We start from the raw sequence: 19,133 nt of genomic DNA on the forward strand, positions 1-19,133 counted from the left end.
TTAGTCCTGTACGTTCAAACCAATGCTCAGGAAGGGGGTGTCTACAGTTTGCCTTGAGTGAATCCCAATGGTTACTAAACAATTACAAATGAGTTTTTGCCTTGCGTAATTATTGTCTATCGTCCCCAATTAGGAGTGAGCATGCATTATCTGCAAATTGTTTAAGACTGTTGCCTTACTCATTATAGAGAGGGCTGCAGGCATTGTAACAGGATTGTGTGTGTGTGTGTGTGTGTGTGGTCGTGTGGATGCATACAAACTTTGGACGTGTTTTGTTTGTGTGTTTGCACATCGCGAAAGGTTGGCTGCGGTGTACTGTAGCGCATCAGCGAGGCCGGGGTTGCCCTGCTGGAGCTTCAGATTAATAGACACTGATAATAACACACACAACTCACAGCGCTTCTGTCCTTAATGAAGATGGATCTAGCCGCGCCTGGCGGTGCGCAGGCACTCGGGGTGGCAGCCTGCCAGTCACAGCCAAGTGACATCTGGGAACAGCTCAATGCAAAGGGCGAGAGAGAGCAAGACTCACCAGAGAGTACAATTTCATAACATTATCATGTTATATCATAATCTATTGTTGGTGGCTCATAAGATTAATGTCAGGGCCGGCAGTTATCACTCTTGTTGGGTTGACTTAATAGTCACAGTGAATTATTCATTTCCTCCTATTGATTTGGGATGCAACTCGTGCTGACATAGTTGACAGCGCAGGTTGACTGATATGGAGTATATCTAATTTGACTCTGAAGTCAAAAGCCAGAAAATAGATAGATATGGCGCAAATTGAGCTGTGCTAATTCTGCATATTCAAGGGGAATTTTTTTCATAGATTTGTAGATGAGATTACAAAAATGAGTCCTCTCACCTTTGTCCCTGCAAAAATTGCAATATTCAGACTGAATAAATGTTTAATTTTTAAATTGGTTGGTGATTGGTTAGGAGGTGGCTGCCAGATCAGGGTCGCAGGTCCCATCCCTGTTAGTTATTAGAGCCCATTAGAGCGGGGCTGCGGCACGTGTTCGTGCGAGAAGACAGGTGGGTGCTGAGGTCACTTCCTCTGGCAGCTGCGGCGGGCATCACAGGGCAGGCATTGATGGGTGGTGGCATTGCCTCCTGTTGCATCAGTAATAACGAACAGTGACAAGCTCCCCGTCGCCACAATAAATCACAGGCCATGCTGTAGACACTGAAGACCAGGCCGGGGAGCATGCTCTCTCTGCTGCGTGGTGTCAGTGCTGAGGAACAGGCTGACTGACTGGCTGGCTAGGGGCAGACTATCTCTGTCACTCATTCACAGATGAAGCACTGTTAACACCTCCATCAGACACTTGTGCATGCTGATTAGCATATAGAACTGTCACTCAGTAATATTGTGCTCTTACTGGCTGCTCTTTAGGCATTGAGTTTTTTTTTCCCATGCTACTGCTTTTCGGGAACATTATAACAGTTAAAGTGTAGACTCTAGAGATGCAGAGGTGTGTGGGTTGGAGAGCTGCAGGAAGTAGGAAAGTGGTAAAACAATGTCTATTGAAATAAGTGAGAGGGGTTCTCTCCCTCTCTCCTCGCTCCCTCTGCCTTTACCTCTTTGACAGCCACACTAGCCCTGTTTGATATCCCTCCGCTGTGTTCTGCAGCTCTGCAGATTCCCTTGTCTCATTTGCATTCCCTTAAAGCACACTTCCATTAAAGTCTCTCCCTGTTTTTGTCTCTTCCCTCTTCCCTTCTGTTTCTTCAAATAGGCCTTTTTTTTCCCTGGGTTGCTGTTTTAGAGGGAGCCTTATTCCCTGTTGACTACACAGCCTATCCGCGCTCTCCCTGAGTCAGTAATCAAACACATTGGCCCTAATACACAGGCCATTACAAGAGCTCTGATGTTCCATCTGCACATAGCCGGCACAATGGTGTCATTATATAAACAGCCCTGGTGCTGCAGCCAGTGAGATACTACCACACCAGAGCCGCGGCCTTAACTGACCAACCCCAGTAAATGGAGAAGTGTTGGGATGATCTGACCTGAATGTGCTTGTGTTGTCCCTGCTAGTTTAACAACATTATCCATCCTGAATGAATGCTCGAGTGTTGACAGTAGAGTATCAGTTCTCACTGTGACCGAGGTCGCGCGGGCCGTCGATGCAAATGTAATGGAATCAAGTTGTTGTGAAAGAATAATATCTAATGCTATTATGTTGTCTTTGCTAGCGATAGCCTCACCAAAAAGGATTAGGGAGATTAGCGATAGGCCCAACTGGAAGATAACAGTGACAGGGGTGGGAGGGCGGTGGTTAATACAAGCTGATATCTTCTCTGTTTTTTGCAGTGACATTGATTCGATCTTGTTATATTTTAGATAAGGACCCCGTCATCGTAACACCGATTAAGCATATGCTTACTACCATTTGCACTCTTAGATGCCATTGGAACTATTTGTAATGTAAAACTTATCAACCGAAATACTTCAAAACCGTTTCATAGTGATAAACAGAAAAACATTTCAATATAAATCATGTTAAAAACACTTGCGAATCGCTGCGACCTGAGTGAGTTGAGTGATTCATAACAGATTGACTTAATGTGTCACAATCATGTCAGTTTCTGTTCCAAAGCTAACGTGGGCGGGTGTAATGGACACAATATGCTTGTTTCATTGGCGCAAATGGTCGTCATCTGTAGACATGCAGTTTTTAATGATACAGCACAATCTCATAATTAATTATATCCATCCATTATCTTTACCGCTCATCCTGTTCAGGGTCGCAGCTGTCATTGGACGAAAGGCAGAGGTAACCCTGGACTGGTCGCCAGTCAATCACAGGGCTGACTCATAGAGACAGACAAACTTTCACACTCACACCCACACCTATGGGCAATTTAGAGTCACCAATGAACCTAATGAGCATGTCTTTGGACTGTGGGAAGAAGCCAGAGACCCCGAGGGAACCCACGCATGCACAAGGAGAGCATGCAAACTTCAAACAGAAAGGCCAACTTTGTCCAAACAGGGGTTTGAACCACTTTGAGAACCACTGTTTTAGGTATATGATTTTATGTTATTAAACATTGAAAGGAGAATTCTTATAATGGATTCAGATTGTGCCAGGCTTTGCCCTTGATAATAATAATAGTAAAGTTTTGTTTAGCACTTATCCCAGCCTGCGTTAAAAAGTGCTTTACATAATACATGGCACCTAACAATAAAATACACAATAATGTCTGAATAAAACAGGAAAGCATTGAATAAAACAGTGGTTGACAAAGTATGATAAATATAACCCCGAGGACAAAATTCGGAAAATAAAATAAAAAGTACAGGAAAGCCTTTGGATAGAAATTCAAAAAGAATTTAAAAGAAGATCTTATTGAGAAAAGCCTGATTCCACAGCTGAGGACCCCTAACAGCAAATGCTTGGTCCCTTTAAGCATGAGATGGGAACAGTCGGCAAGTTCCTGCCTGAGATGTCAGGCAGTGCACTGGTTGGTAAGTAGAGAGCAGTTCAAATATATGTCCTGGGCCTGGCCATGACGGGCTTTAAAAGTAAAATCTTACAACCAATCTTTAAACACATGGGCAGCATGTAAGGTCATTAAAATTGGAGTAACATTGTTTCCATCCAATCATTCATTTACTGCTGCTTATCCGGGGTCGGGTTGCAGTTGCAGCAAGCTAAGAAACTTGGCCCAGACATCCCTCTCCCTAGCAACATTTTCCAGCTCCTCCTCGGGGAGGCGTTCCCAGGCCAGGTGGGATACACGGTATAATCCCTCCAGCGGGCGCTGGGTCTACCCCAGGGTCTCCTCCCAGCATGTTTAATCTTTGTTTAACGTTTGAACAATTTGAGTCTATCTTTTGATTCGTGGTTCCTATCTGTTAAAGAGCTTTACAGCGGTGGAATAATTAAAAACATAAATAATAGTTTAAGTGTCATAAAAACCTCATCATTGTACTCTGGCAATATTCCTGAGGTGGTAGTAGCATGACTGGATTACTTTGTTATTGCGCTTCTTTAAAGTGAGGCTATTGTCAAAGATCACTTCCAAGTTCCGGAAATGTTGTTTAATAATTTATATGGGGTCCAAGATATGATTGGTTAACAGAATGCAGCTGTTAAGACCAGTGATAAGGATCTCAATTTTGTCAGAGATAGTTTAAAATTAGCTGGAATCCATTTTCCAACTACTGGGAGAGCGTTTTGCAGGAGGTTTTACTGGCATATACAGCTGTGTGTCATCAGTGGTGGAATGAAATGTTATGTCTGTGTATAATTTGTCCAAGTAGAAGCAAATAGAGGGAAAATAAAATTGGTCCCAGTATAGATCCCTGAGGGACTCCCCAATTTACTAAGAAGTGTTAAATAGTCGCTTAAGAGCCGTCCAAAATATACCAACCCAGTGCTGCAACATCTCAATTATTATTTTGTGCTCAAATGTATCAAATTCTGCACTTAAATCCAGCAGTACAGGGATGACGCATATGCCAATATCAGCCATTAAAAGTGGCCCACAGGGTGGAAAAAAGAGCTCTGGAGTTGGCCCTTGCAATCCTAACCTGTCAGTTAAAAGAAATCATCAACGACTTAATTTGTTGATGATGTACTTGAAGCCGCATTTCCCTCTCTTGTTTCCTTTTCTTCTTGTTTGTGATTATGAATCTCTTTATTCATCCAGGGTGCCAATCCTATACTCATTTGAATTTTTGTCTTAAAAGCTGCCACAGAAACTAAAGTGGATGTGCAAAAGAGGTTCATTAGCTTGTCTGTGACTGAAGAAGCGGGCAATTTATTAATGGCAGGAAGACTGGTTTAAGTTGTTTTATAGTTTCTTTATTGAAAAGCAAGAGTGCATTAGTTTTCTTATCGTGTCAGTTTGAAAAGTAATCACAAATAAAATCAATAATCATTCCATAAAAACTGCACGGTAAAAAACAGTTTATCTGTAGGCCCAAGAACATGATGCTGTTGACCAAGTGAATTCATCTTTGGCAGATAAATCCAAAGAGTGTCAGCATGGATATTTATTTATTTATTTATATTTATTGGGATTGGTAGCTGGAGAGGTGCGGTGTCGAGGGGTCCTAGAGCAAGGCACCACATTCCCTTACTGCTCAGGGCGCATGTCCATGCGCAGCCCCTTCACTCTGACATCTCTCCATTAGTGCGAGTCCATAGGGTTCTGTTTGCTCATGTGTGTATGTCACATCACAAGTAAGAACAAAAGATGATCTGAGAATTCAGGTCTAGTATAGATCTAGAAGGACGGTAGATAATTGAGAGTGGGCTTCAAACACTTCATGTTAAAAACAAGTACCTATAAACTACCCACATCAGTCGCCTAAATGGGATAAGACTTGTGTGTAACACTGCACCGCCCATTGATGCAGTGAAACCTTCCCATAATCAGAATAATCTGATTCCAAGTGTTCCCTTAATGGGAGCTTTTGACACACACACACTTGCAAAGGGAAGTGTGTCCAAATCATCACTTCGGCTAATTTGAATAATCATAAAAATTCAATTCAACTGTCATACCTCCGAATCCTGGAAGGCAGGTCTGACAGTAAAAACACAGCCTCCCACTCAGCACAGCCAGACCGCAGATGGTGATGGTAATGATATTTCATGGTATGTCTGTTACATTTTGAAAAGGAAAGTCAGATAATTATATTCACTTTGGCGAGAGATTAGTTTTATGGAGGTGAAGAAGTAATTAATGAATTAATCTCATTTTCATTTATTGTTACACTTCCTTGTATTGCTCCCTCTTGCCTAACTCGGGAGCACAAAAGAGTATGGAGTGTGACAAAGCTTCAGCAGCGATGAGTCAGAGGGAGAATTACTTTGAGTCCCCCAGGCGAAGCATACGTTTTGTCGTTCTCTGCAGTCTCATCAAACTCTAATACTACATGGCTAGCCTTCACTGGGTCCAGTGATACTTTCCTCTGAATAAAGTGCCTAACTCAGACTTTGAAACCTCTACAGCACTGACTGAAAAATATGTTGTTTTCAATTTATTCCAATTTAAGTGGATGTTGGAAGTTTATTTGAACTGAATTTTACTTGATTACAAATATTTAATGCAGCAGTTTGCATCACTTTCTGATTTGTAAGTGAGATGTGATTGCCATTCAGTTTTGCACGCTCCGCTGTGTCGGTTGCCAGGAGGCAATCATTTCCTTCATAGCGGGAGCTTTGCTACCAAACCAACTATTTGTTGTTGAAGCATCTGAGGCATAAACATCAATCCTAATAGCATGGGAAATGCTGGTGCTTCATCTTAAGATGCAAAGACATGCATGAAGCAACAGACCGTCAAAAGTTAAAACTGCCGAATCTTTAAATCAATCACGAGTGTTTTCCTAACTGAATAAAATTGTGTTTGTGTTTTCCCACTCCCGTCTTTGCCCCCCATTGCCCTGCATGATTTTCACTTGTTCCCACAACATACCTCATCTTAGAATTTATTGAAATGCTAATTAAGATGCTAGCAGTAGTAAGAGCGCTTTATGTGTGCAAAGCATCTCTGGCAAGCTCTGAGTAGAGAATCTACTTTTAAAGCTGCAGTGTTAGCGATATGGATATAGCCTTCTGACCACAGGCTGCCCGATCACACACACACACTCTCTCACACACACTTTTCATACTTGTCTCTCCCACCTTGATATCAGATTCCCCCTGTGGGGGGAAAACAGGAGAAAGAAAGCCTGAAGCTGTAGCAGCTCTGAGAGTTGCACCAGCTTTTCTAATTATGCAGCAAAAACTGTCGACGTAAACTCTTTGTTCTGCCTCCTTTTATTCTGTCCGGGTAATGTTCCTAAATGCCTCTTTCTTCTGCGCAGAAATGACTCGCGTGATGGGGTAAACATGAATGGTTCTAATGACAGACACTCAGCCTTTAGCGCTACCCCCCACCCCTTATAAAAAAGGACGTGTGACACCCTGTTCTTGATGAGCATGTCTGCTAAAGCAAACAGATCCTAATGATCATGGTGATTATCGTAATGATCCAATAGAAGTAGATAATGAGGTTATTTGCTTTGGATCAAGGCAGCCTGGGAATTAATAGCTGAAGAAACGGGAGGGTAGCATTCCAAACAAGATAACAGAGCTGTGTACTAAAGTGAAGAACCGCCGCTGCTCCGCTCCGACAGCTGCGCGTCCGTCTTTGTGTTCAAACTACTGACTGGTCAGTTTTCTCTCTCTCTACTCGCCCTCCTCGCATTCCCACCAGTGCGGTGGAATTGCCCTCCATTCTCCCATTTTGCCGGCTCGGGTCTCGTCGGGATATGATGTTCTGCTGTATTAGAAGAGAAACACTGATGATAATAATGGCGGATGTGATCAGTGCAAAAAGGTCAGCGCCTGGCCTCGGGAGCATCATCCAAGAGGGGTGAAGCATGGAGGGAGAAGGCACCCATCTCACACCCTCCATACACTCCTAACCTCCGTCCGCCCAGAGGCAGGCTGACTCATAGACACAGGCAGAAGAAATACTTTCTCCTTTGCCATTATTACTTACTATTTCTTTGCAGTTCTCACTTGGTTATTTTCAGCACTTTCCCCTCCCACTCTCACTTATTTATTCTCGTTATACGGAAAGTCATCCTTCCTCGACTTCGTTTGTTGCTCGCCTCCTTTGCTCCTTCTGTTCCTTGTTTATTAGTTATGCAGGCTGCATTATGTTTCCTCTCTGTTTTCATTCCATCTTTCCCACATTTCTTTGTCCTCTCGTCCCTTTGTTTCTCCTTCTTTCTTCGTTCTGGTCATCCTTCTTCCTCTTTCCCTTCTGTTCTCCCCTCCTCCCACATTGAAATGGAGCGTTGTGTAATACTTTTGTCACAAAATGAAAGTCAATTTATCCACCCTGCACTTTTCTCCGCTTCCCTCCCCTCAATCCCCAACCTGCCCTTGTCCCCCTCTTCCTCCCTCCCTCCCTGCTCTCTTTCACTGGTCCTCCTCATCTTCTGAGACCACAGGAGAGCTATTGTTGAAAAGTACAGACAGAGGCACAGTCCAAAGAAACAAGACTGATTTTTCTTATTAAAACCACAAAAGTTGGAGGGAAAAACCAAAGGCCTGTCACAGCACAGGAGGGGATCACTTTTTGACCATTAATAATACAACGAGGAGAGGAAAGGCCGTGAGAGAGAGCCGAGCAGCCAGGCCCCTACAGTACCACATCACATGTCTTTTTGCTATTTGTTTACTGCTTTTCTACTCTTTCTTTGTCTGTCCTGCCCCCCCTCCGAGCGTGTCCTTTACTCTCCGCTGCTGGTCATAGAGGGTGGTCGCAAACAAACTGAAAATAAGGCACAGACTGCACTAGTGCAGAGGTTGTGTGAGTGTGTCTGTGTTGTGCATGGGATAGAAATAAACGCTGGTGTAAAAAACAGCTGCTGTGGATGTTCTTTGTACGCCGTGTTCTGCTTTCACTCTCTCTCCCTCTTCGCTGTCGGCCCCCCTCCCTTCTCTCTCGCTCTGAACGTACTTCACGACATCCAACATACTAATCCACACAGCGACACCCAGGCAGGTCGGTGGCTGTGGGCCGGGTGCTGCCACTAGGGAGGAGGGTAAATATCAGAGAAGGTCAGGGAAAGGAGGGGCCGGAGAGGTGGAGGGGAAGCCAAATCAGTGATGATGAAGAGAGGGGGTGAAGCCACAAAATCACTCAGGATCTGCCATCTTGGCCACAATGAGAGGAGAGCTGAGCCGCGCCTGCATGTCTTTGAATCCGCATACAAGGATGAAAAGATTATCAAATGGAAAACGCAGGGACAGTTGTTCAAGTCCAAATGTCTGATTTGTGTTTTGGGTTAAAGTTTCGAATAAAGATTAGGATTAAAGGATTAAAAATTCTGCACTTATTGTCCCAAATATTTACTCTGGATTTCTGCTTGAAAATTGTCAGAGGATGATTTACACTCTGTTCTATTACATCACATATTCTGCAGGATATTTGAGAACATCTTGATCGCCTTGTGCGTTCTTTGTACACTTACGAATGATGACGCTCGACAGATTGCAACCACTGGACAATTTGTTAAGTTAGAGCTTATGTTTCTTTTTTGTCTGAAATGGTTATTAAGCTTAAGGATTCAATCTTGAAGATTTCAGTGGCGTTCTCTATGGCGGCACTTTTGGCGATAAACTGTAATTGCAGGAGTACACTTATTTTTGAAGTTGTATCCGTAGTCATCCATCTTTTCTTTGTTTGTTCAGCCATAGTAGTTTACTCGAAAGCAGCCGCTTAGCTCAGCCTACCCTCTCTGGCAGACCAACCACTGCTGCGTGATGGAAAACGCGTCACTAACTGGGCGTCGCTTGTGATTTTTTTCCGTGAACGTCGCTACAGACACCCTGTCTGTGACAACACTATATGCAAACACAAAGGCTTTCATCAGTGGGGCATAGGCTCAATCACCATTATGTCACCTCTTTCAGCGATAGAAAGTGACTTAACAGACATTTATTTAAATGAAAACCTTTGATTACTTTAACAATAGGTGCCTGAATGGAGTCACTGAAAAGTTAACTCCTATATAAAAGCTAAACTGTGAGAGTACTTGCCTGCTTAATCTATTATTTTGCCCTCCTGCAGTTTAAGTTGGTCGGATCAATCAAATAAAGGGGGTAGATGGTTGAACAGATCAAAGGAAATCCTCTCAACTCCCCCCACCCCTAAAACACACACACACACACACACACAAACAGATACAGAGAAAACTAGTCCAATCTGTCTGTTTCATCAGGAGGCTCAGCAGGAGGAGTATTAGCTCTAACAATACCATCTCTACTGTTCTCTGTCTCTCAGCCTCTGGCAGGGCAGAGCACTTTCTGCTCTCAAAAAAAAATCAGAGCTTAAGTTCCAGATTGTGATTTATTTCATTAGGCAAATGAGATGTGTGAGCCCTACGGCACTGCTGACTGAATCACCACTTTCCACTGTCTCGGTTTGAGTGCACGCCAGTACACAAACACACACACACACACACACACACACAAAGGACATGTATTTGTGTTTTTCACATGTTGAATATAGCCCCGTTAACAGCCCCAAAACATATGTAGCATGTCTGATTCAATCAAGCGTTCATCCACGGTGGAGTGATGAGCTTGTAGTGGCAACAGCTGTTACCATGCCATCCTGCACAAAATGGCCTCAGATCTCCCTCTCTGATCATTTTACCTGACCACCACGGGGGGAGCCGACTCCTATCCTCTTCTCTCCTATCTTTCCTCTCCTCTCTTCTAGTGTCCTCTCCTCTTCTCTCCTCTCCTCTCCTCTAGTCTCTTATCCTCTACTTTCCTTTCCTCTCCTCTAGTCTCCTATCCTCTACTTTCCTTTCCTCTCCTCTAGTCTCCTATCCTCTACTTTCCTTTCCTCTCCTCTAGTCTCTTATCCTCTACTTTCCTTTCCTCTCATCTAGTCTCCTATCCTCTACTTTCCTTTACTCTCCTCTAGTCTACTATCCTCAACTTTCCTTTCCTCTCCTCTAGTCTCCTATCCTCTTCTTTCCTTTCCTCTCCTCCAGTCTCCTATCCTCTACTTTCCTTTCCTCTCCTCTAGTCTCCTATCCTCTACTTACCTTTCCTCTCCTCTAGTCTCTTATCCTCTACTTTCCTTTCCTCTCCTCTAGTCTCTTATCCTCTACTTTCCTTTCCTCTCATCTAGTCTCCTATCCTCTACTTTCCTTTACTCTCCTCTTGTCTACTATCCTTTACTTTCCTTTCTTTTCCTTTCCTCTCCCCTCCTCTAGTCTCCCATCCTCTACTTTCCTCTCCTTTCCTCTCCTCTAGTCTCTTATCCTCCACTTTCCTTTCCTTTCCTCTCCTCTCCTCTCCCCTCCTCTAGACTCCTCTCCTCTACTTTCCTTTTATCTCCCCTAGTCTCCTATCCTCTACTTTCCTTTCCTTTCCTCTCCTCCCCTCTCCTCTCCTCTAGTCTCCTATCTTCTACTTTCCTTTCCTCTCCTCTCCTCAAGTCCCCTGTCCCCTCCCCTCCCCTCCTCCCCTCTCGCATGCGCTGATATCATTTAGTATGCTAGACCAGCCGTGAGCCACTCAGTTTTGTGCAGTTATTATCACATATTTCAGTGATAAATGCAGAATAAATTAGTCAGCGCTGTCTGATTTAAATGCCATACTGAGCAGGGAGAGAATGAAAAACAGAAGTGTGGAATAATACGTCTTTATGGACCTACAGTTACATACAAATGTTATGAGGCACTTACCTCTCTGTTATTTCTCTCCGTCTCTGCCAGCAGGATCCCCCTCAGGGAGGGTGTAAGCTGAGGAAGTGCCGCCCCACTCACCTGTGCCTGCTGACCGCCTCTACGCTTTAGCCCCGCCCCTCGCCCCGCCCCCTGGTCGGCCTCCAACATGGCTCTAGCAGTGTGGATAATCTTCACCTGTGCTGTGGCTTTCAGCAGCGTTACCCCGTCCTCGCAAGGTACGTAATAAATATCATTATTGTGTGCTGTTTTTTATATTTTACATTACATCACAAATTACTGAACCACGTCTGTCTGCGTTCAGGTTTTACACTGCATGTGTCCGTTTTTATATGCAGGGCAATATGTATCATTTTGTATTGCTTCACTGAGCCTGCTTGTAATGTTGCTCGTAAGAGCCTGCTGGTTTCACTATGCCCTGTAACTGGCCTGGCCAGGTTATTGCAAATGAGGATGTAATATTTATACGTTAGCTACGTGATGAAGGTTGTAAGTGTATTGACTTGCTGACCATGCTAGAAACGCTGCACTTGATTAACCGAACTGCTACTACAGAGAGAGAGGGAGATGGGGAGTGTATGTGTGAATGTCAATAAAATTTCTTGTCATCTTGATGTTAGTTGGAGCGTAGCAAGAATATAAGGGGGAATCCGTGCATGTAATGGTGCCATATGTGTGACCTCCTTCAATGTGCCATGTACCATGAGATATTTCATTCTGTGTTTGTGCGTGTTTGTGTGTGTGGCAGTTGTTGTGCGCCTGGCAGCAGGTGACCTGGTTGGGCTGAAGTGAAGCTGGAGGGTGTGTGTGTGTCGGAAGATGTGTACGAGGGAAGGAGCAGGCAGGGATTGCAGGGGGAGGCTGAGGGCCGACGAGGAAAAGGAGGGGCTGCTGGGTGTCCTGCTAGTGGCCTGACACAGCGACAGCAGCACACCATCTGCTGTATGCTCTCCGTCAGCTCTGTGCCAACGAGCCGCTGGGTGATGGACAGCAAGGACGAGTAGGAGGAGCATCAGGGGGAGACGCAGCCGCCACTGGGAGGAGCTAGTGATGAAGCAGGAGGAGTCCAAGAAGCCCAGGGAGGGAGGAAGGGATAAAATTAAAATGTGTTGATGTACGCCTGGTTTTAGCAAACCCCTCTGTGTACGCTCTGATTGGCCAGGTGCGGTTCTAATTTGAGAAGTTGCTGAATTTTTTCATCTTAATTTGGCTGCTTTTGTAACATTGGATTTGAGCAGCGTACGCTCTGTTCCATCGGACACGTTTGGCCTCTGGCGCTAAGTTGCCATGTGTTTGTGTGTGTGTGGGTGTTTGCATGAAAATACGCCTCCAACTATCTGTGTGACCTGGCACTTGGGGAGTATTAATAATGCATTAATAATCAATTGACTGTTATCTGTATGCAGCCTCAAAGCACTGGCACAGGCGCAACATTTGGTTTGATGAAATTAAGAAAATCTTTTTTCTAATGGAATTGAGACGTAGACACATGCTCATGCACACCCACACCGATTTGGTGCCCATCATTTTGGCAGGCCAGATTTGGCTGAAAAAGTGTTCTCTCTATTATAGTGTGAAGAAAGGAGCGGGAGGGAAAAATAAAAGGGAACAAGGGAGGGGGGATTTAAAGGAAGAGGGCAGGGTTTCAGTGTGATGAGAGCTGCTTAAATCACTCTCAGGCTAATCAGAGCTCATTTGGAAACCTGCAGGATCATCACACATGGCTTCACAGTCTAATGTGTACCCCCGATCCTCGTCGTGTCCCATCTAATCTGCCAAGCTTTAACCTCACTCTGATCCTTCTAATATTTACCCCTAAAACTCACACATTTATTCTCCACTTGAATCAAGTCTCTCGTGCAAGTTTTCCTCTCCTGCAGGGGCTTTGCACTTCTTCCCAGCTTTGTCCCACAATTTGACTCACCTGCTCATCTTGCTTGTTGTTAAATCTCTCCATTTATCTTTGCAAACCATGGACAATATTTCCGTCTATGAATGCAACTCACGCAAACCTAGACAAATAAATTCATATTCCTCGCGGTGTATTAAAAACCTGTCCAGCCGCCCGACCCGGCAGGCTCCCAGACTGACGCGCATTCGTACCCTGACAAAACAGAACGTCCCGCTGATTCCACAGAATGCTCCAGAATGTACAGCCCTTCATACGCAGTGTTGTTGCTCTGGAAGCCCATTAGCCTTGCTTAATGTGGCAGGCATTGCAGGCAGCTGCACCGTACGTGATGAAGCCCTGACACAGAGCTTTCATTTAGCACAGCACAAGCATCAGTGTGAATGTGTGTGTGTGTGTATTTATGCGCACCAGTGGTGGCAGCCAGACCATTAGATGACTACTTGTAGGTCGTTTCAGTCTGTAATGTGTGTGACGTGTGAGACTGTGTGTTTAGATAATGTATATATGTGTTTACAGTGCGTCTATGAGTGCATGGCGATGTGAACGTGCATCGTTTTTTGAGCTTTCATTCGTGTGTTGATATATCCAGATGGGTGCATGCGTGTGAGAGCATTTATATGAGTGTGTGTGTGTGTGTGTGTGTGCCACTCATATCAGGACAGCAGTGCCAGCTGACTGGTGGAGTCTGTTCTCATCTCCCCTGTATTTAAGCCTTTGCTCTCAGATCAGTCGCGTGGAAAGGCCCCTGGTCCTTTAGTGCACACGCAGGCATTTTTATCTGTCTTCCCCTCCTCTCTCCCGCTTTGTTCTTCTGTGCCCCTTTCCCTGAACACCAGTTATTATTTAAGGCTGGCGGACTAGCTGTTTTTACACATCTTCTCTGCAAAGTGCCTTAGTCTCTGGACTGTCCTTGGATGGTGACAGAATGTCTGAATGGGGACTGGTATCAATGCAGTATTTAGCGTTCTATAATGCAGGAGCCGGTTGTTATTTTTCATGGAGGGCCTCATGAAGAATTCACTTTGCTTTTGCATACCAGATGTTTTTTTATGACGGCGCTGACAGCTATTTCAGGTCTAAGTGTGGCTCAGCCCTCGCTTTAAAATTCCGAGTGAAGATGTTAAAAAATACTTGACCTGAAATCACATCCAATGTTAAATCTCTGAGAGGACTTTCAGTCCCGCAATACTTTGATATTAGAATGATCATTTCAGAAGTGCGACCTACTCACTAATTCATGGGAATTGATCCTCTGACAGTCTTGTAGCAATAATATTTCGAGAGGAGGCAATAAAGCTGTGGAGCCGCTAACCTTGCTATGTGCAGTTGGCTTCTGCTTGTTGTATAATTGTCTGAACAGCATATTGTATTGCTTTAAAGTGTGTTGTGTAAACTTCGCAGCTCGTCACTTTCAGACAGGTCTGAAAAACGGAGCGTGCTTCAGGCCGAGCAGAGCTGATTTAGAATCAGCTTAGACCATAAACTGCCAGTTTTATTCCAAGAAAGTCGATGTTCATCGCTCCTACCGACCGCACCTGCTGCTGAATTATTTTGTTTTGTTAATACTCTTGAATCCATACGGAGAGCTGAATAAAACAGTGCACGATGTGTTGCCTTCGATGGCCTTGACATAAATAACAGGTAGCAGAATGATGGACAGTATTTCAAAACTTTGGATGCAGAACTAAAGAGACAACTTGCACTTTCAAGTTTCTAATAGCTTATAGACCTGGTCCCTGTGTGTTCATGGAGACAAGAAAACACTCATTCTGTCTTAAATTGACCTTTGAATATGTTTCGGCATGTTTTTTTCCTCTCTGCCATAAAGCTGAAATCCACAGGCTTCACTGACACTAATTGCTAATCTAGCGGCTTGTGAATATCGCTGCGCATCATCTGGATTTAGCAATAAAGAGCCGCTGCAAAGCCTATTTTCCCATTTCTCCCTCTTTGCCTCTTGTGTGCATTTTCAAGCTTTTGTTGCCTCTCCATCTTATTAGCAATAGCTGCTGCTTCTCACTTCCCTTACCACTAACACCCGCCTCACATTTTCATCCAATCTCTCTGCTTTCTCTCTCGGCTATTACTCTCTGCATCGTGATGTCCGTCCCCCCTCTTTTTAATGGCCGTCCTTCTCTCTCTCGTGACCATCTTCGAATTCCCTTCATCACTTCCATCCACCTCAACTCCTCCCCTGAACCCTCTCTTCCACCTGCTTCGCTTCCTGCCCATCACCTTAGCCCTTTTTTCCATCCAGCCTCCCTCCAGTCGCATCCCCCCCGGCTCTGTTTTCTTTCCCTTACCCTCTGCCTACTATCAGTTACCAGCACACATCTCTTGTTGTTCCCTCCTTTCCCTCTTCTTTTACTCTCTGTTACCTCTCTCTGTCTTTCTCTCCTCTCTCTTTTGCTACCTCCGTTGCTCCCTTCCCCGGCGCTGGGGGTTGCTGTGCTCTTCAAAGCCCTTGGCTGAGAGCAGTAGATCACAGAGAGGCCTGTGTGAGTGAAAGGTTAATGGATGGCCTTTGAACATATATTGGTAGTCGGGGACAGGCGGGAGAAGGAGGGAGAGGCCGGGGCGGAGTGCTGGTGTGTTCTTTCAAACCTCCCTTTGAAGATGACGCGCGCCGCTCTCATGTGTCCACGCCGGCATACGGGGGCTGCGCCTTTTTGTTTATTCATTCGTTCACAGTGTTTGTGAGCGTGTGTGTGCCCATTTTGTTTTTGTGTTTGTGTTTGCTTGTAGTTGTGTGCGTCGGGGTATGTTAGTTTGTGTACATTGATTTGTGTACTGCAAACACGCGCCTACAAGAAGGATCGGGGACTGTGTTCCTGTTTGTGCGGCCGTGTGATAGCTGCTGCTTTTTTCTCAGGGCCTAACTGTGCAACTTTGAGGATACGTAGCTGTGAAGGACCGTGTGTGTGTGTGTGTGTGTGTAAATAGTGCTGGTTCATGAGTGTATTCACAGTTCCCTGTGTGTATGTTTCAGGCATGTCATGTGTTCATTTGCTTCTCATGTGTTTTGTGCCCTGCAGATTGATAATTACCAGCAGCAGCTTACGGCTGGCAGCCAAGGGCAGAGAGAGCAGAGAGGAGGAGGGAGAGAATCACAGGGAGAGGGATGGATGAGTGGAGAGGCTGGTAAAAGCGTGAGAGGGAGTAAAGGAGAAGAAAGGGATGAGAAGGAAAGAGGGGAAAACTGAAGGTGAAGGGTCAGGGCGAGAGGGAGGAATCAAAACACGGAGAACACGAGGGGAGGGTGAAGAGGAACGGCGGGGAGGGTAAATGAGAGAGTTTCCGGGTGGATGAAATTGGATGAGGGATCGAGGGATGGTGCTGACGTGGGAAAGAAAAAACACACAAAGAAAGGAGGAAAAATAGAGTATTTTTATATCAAATCGAGGTGTACAAGATTTCACACAAGGATAAGGGCCGTTCAGTCCATGATAAATGCATAGATATAAAAGCATAAAGGGTCAGGAGCACCCGGAATTCTGCCCATGATACTTGACAAGTTCATTCATCTCATAAACATGCTAAAACACACGCAGACACACACTCTGTCCATGCATCCAAGTCTTTGGCGTAGCTTATCAGGAGGTTAATTAGGTGTCTGATGCAGCGGCAGGGTGGGCTTTGGCACTCATCTTCTCTAACAAGTCTCTGGATGCGACTTGCAACTCTTCCAAACGTACACACACATCTCTCTGACAGCAGGCCGTATGGTGCTCACTCACTCCTGTATCTCCCACTCTCCCTCCTTTTTCTTTTCACTTTCTCCTCTCCAGTTTCTCGCCACCTTCCTCTCTGTGCCTCTCTGTTTTCTGCTCCGTTCTTCGTTCATCCCTGTGGCGCTTGTTTTTTTTTTCTCCTCTGCATCACCATCTTTCCTCCACCACAGTTTTTATATGAATCTCGGTCCGACTCACTGGATGCCGGCCTGCCTCTTGTGATGTGTGCCGAAAACAAAGAAGAGAATACAGTTGAGTTGGGCCTGTAGCACAGCTCCCATCCCTTGGGAGATGGAGGATATTTTACACCGGGTGAATCTCTTACTTTTTAGGCAGGCTGAATTTTATTTTGGGCTCTGCTGTTTCCCCCCGCTGAGGCACTTTTATTGCATAATTAGGCACCGGGGCCAGCAATGAAGTGGTTTGACAGTATGAGCACGTCCCGTCTCGCCTCCCTCCTCAACTTTGTGTGTGTGTGTGTGTGTGTGTGTTGTTCTGTGTCTCACTTGCTTTTTTTAACAGCCCATCTTAATCTCCCTGCTCTGCCTGCTAGTTCCCCCCACAGCAGAGTTAGTCAACACGCACTGAGTTCTTGAGGATGAGGATAGATGAGGGTTAGGGCTGGTGTGTGTCTGCCTGCAAGAGCTCTGGTGTGTGTGTGTGTGTGTGTGTGTGCATCATTGCAAATGCATGTGTATGTGTGTACCTCATTTAATTCTGCTGTGAATGATGTAATGTACTGGGCCGTGCTGTAATTCAGTTCAGTTAGAGGTCTGGGCTGCTGAGGAGGTCCTCTCTCCCACAAATCTGTCAGCCTCGCTCCTTTTATGTCGGTGACCTTGTGCCTCCACAAAGAGCGGTCATCATGTTCATCTTCTGCCAGCATCTAGTTTGATGCTTTCTATCTTTTCTATTGTTACCCGCTCTAATTTACTCTGGCATTCCCTTTCTCCGTCCCAGTGTGTGAGCTTGACTCGCCTCCATCACAGTGGATGTGTGTCATTTTGGCGCTGCTTTGTGTTCTGACCTTATAGCACTGCTGGTGACTCCCCGTACAGTCGCTCCTCATCTCATCTCCTCTGTCTCCATCGCCTGTAGGAGACAGGCGTAGGAGTCAGAGGAGATGAGATAGCATCCTAGCTCCGAGGCCTTGTTCCCCCCCTTCCATCCACGCACACACACACTGGCCCACAAGCAGACCCCACCCCCTGCCCCCTCATGTTAGGCCTTTAGGTTTGTCTCAGGATGTCACTTTGTCACAACCCCTCAGCTTGAAGGCTGCCTGGATGTGACAGTTTTGGCCGCATCGCCTCAGCTTGTCTGGTGGTGACAGGCCATGCTCCAGCGAGTCATTACGCTAACTCGCAGTGCTAAGTGAGTCGCTAAGATACAGCGCTAAGCTGATAAAGCACTGGAGAAATTGGTGGGGATGATTCTCCGCCAGAGAGGGATTCCCATCACTGAGACCTCTTAGTTCTGTCCAATGACTGTAAAATTACTTGTTCTTCTTCGCCAGCTTTACTGAGGAACAAACCTGAAAATCATGGGGGAGTTAGCTCTTTTAGGCAGGGCTGAATTTGAGGGCATATGTAGATAGTGCGCATTATCCTTTCAATATTCCACTGCGATCTCTGGGCGAAAGGAGCATACTCACCTATTAGCCTTAATGCCACTTAAAATTCACTTTAAAGATGTGTGATATAACAGGAATCCACCCTCATCTGCAGCGTACCAGCACGTTTTTTAACTATCATTAAAGCTGGGTGAGAATCTTATCTGGAAGTATGCCTCAGTGCTATGCTAATGAGTAGCATTAGGAGACGACTGCTGGAACAGACAGAGGGGCGAAGAGTGGCTCATCACATTTTGGCCCCCAGAAGACAGTCAGCCATCCAGCTAACAAGTCAGCCTCAGGGGCCGCTGAGCTCCACAAGTATAATCTCCTATTGTGACTCAATTGCACAAGTCGCTATCTCAGTCTCTGGCTACCTGCAAGGCCAAGCCTCCTCATTCAATTATAGCTGAGAAAACACACCATACAGCGCCCGACACAGTCGAAGGTCAAACTGCTGGAGACATTGAAATGAGAGTGCTTTTTTGTTTGAAAGCACGGGGCTGATGATGGAATGTTTTTTCGGTAATGTGTCAGTGAAGAGAAATCTTTGTCTATTCAAACTGTGAACCTTTTAGGCGTCTAAATGGAGTCTCTCCGAGTCTGCATTGATGTAACAAACCAGATTTTCTAAACTTTCTTAAGTGTTGT

At 45.2% G+C, this 19,133-nt stretch overlaps 1 protein-coding gene across 4 annotated transcripts in view; it reads left to right on the plus strand.

The window, feature by feature from the left end:
* The window catches only part of adgrl1a (adhesion G protein-coupled receptor L1a), a 97,932-nt gene that overhangs the window by 33,495 nt on the left and 45,304 nt on the right, over positions 1–19,133 (plus strand). For 3 of the 4 annotated variants that reach the window (XM_069674806.1, XM_069674809.1, XM_069674810.1), the window contains exon 2: positions 11,258–11,445. In XM_069674806.1, the coding sequence (XP_069530907.1) occupies positions 11,376–11,445 (70 nt within the window). In that variant the 5' untranslated portion in view covers positions 11,258–11,375. The remainder of the gene's footprint in view (positions 1–11,257; positions 11,446–19,133) is intronic. The other variant, XM_069674808.1, reaches the window with a different exon arrangement.

Source organism: Semicossyphus pulcher, unplaced genomic scaffold, assembly GCF_022749685.1.
Source record: "Semicossyphus pulcher isolate SPU_LCO1_2020_fin unplaced genomic scaffold, fSemPul1.0.p SCAF_23, whole genome shotgun sequence".
Classification (NCBI taxonomy): Eukaryota; Metazoa; Chordata; class Actinopteri; order Labriformes; family Labridae; genus Semicossyphus; species Semicossyphus pulcher.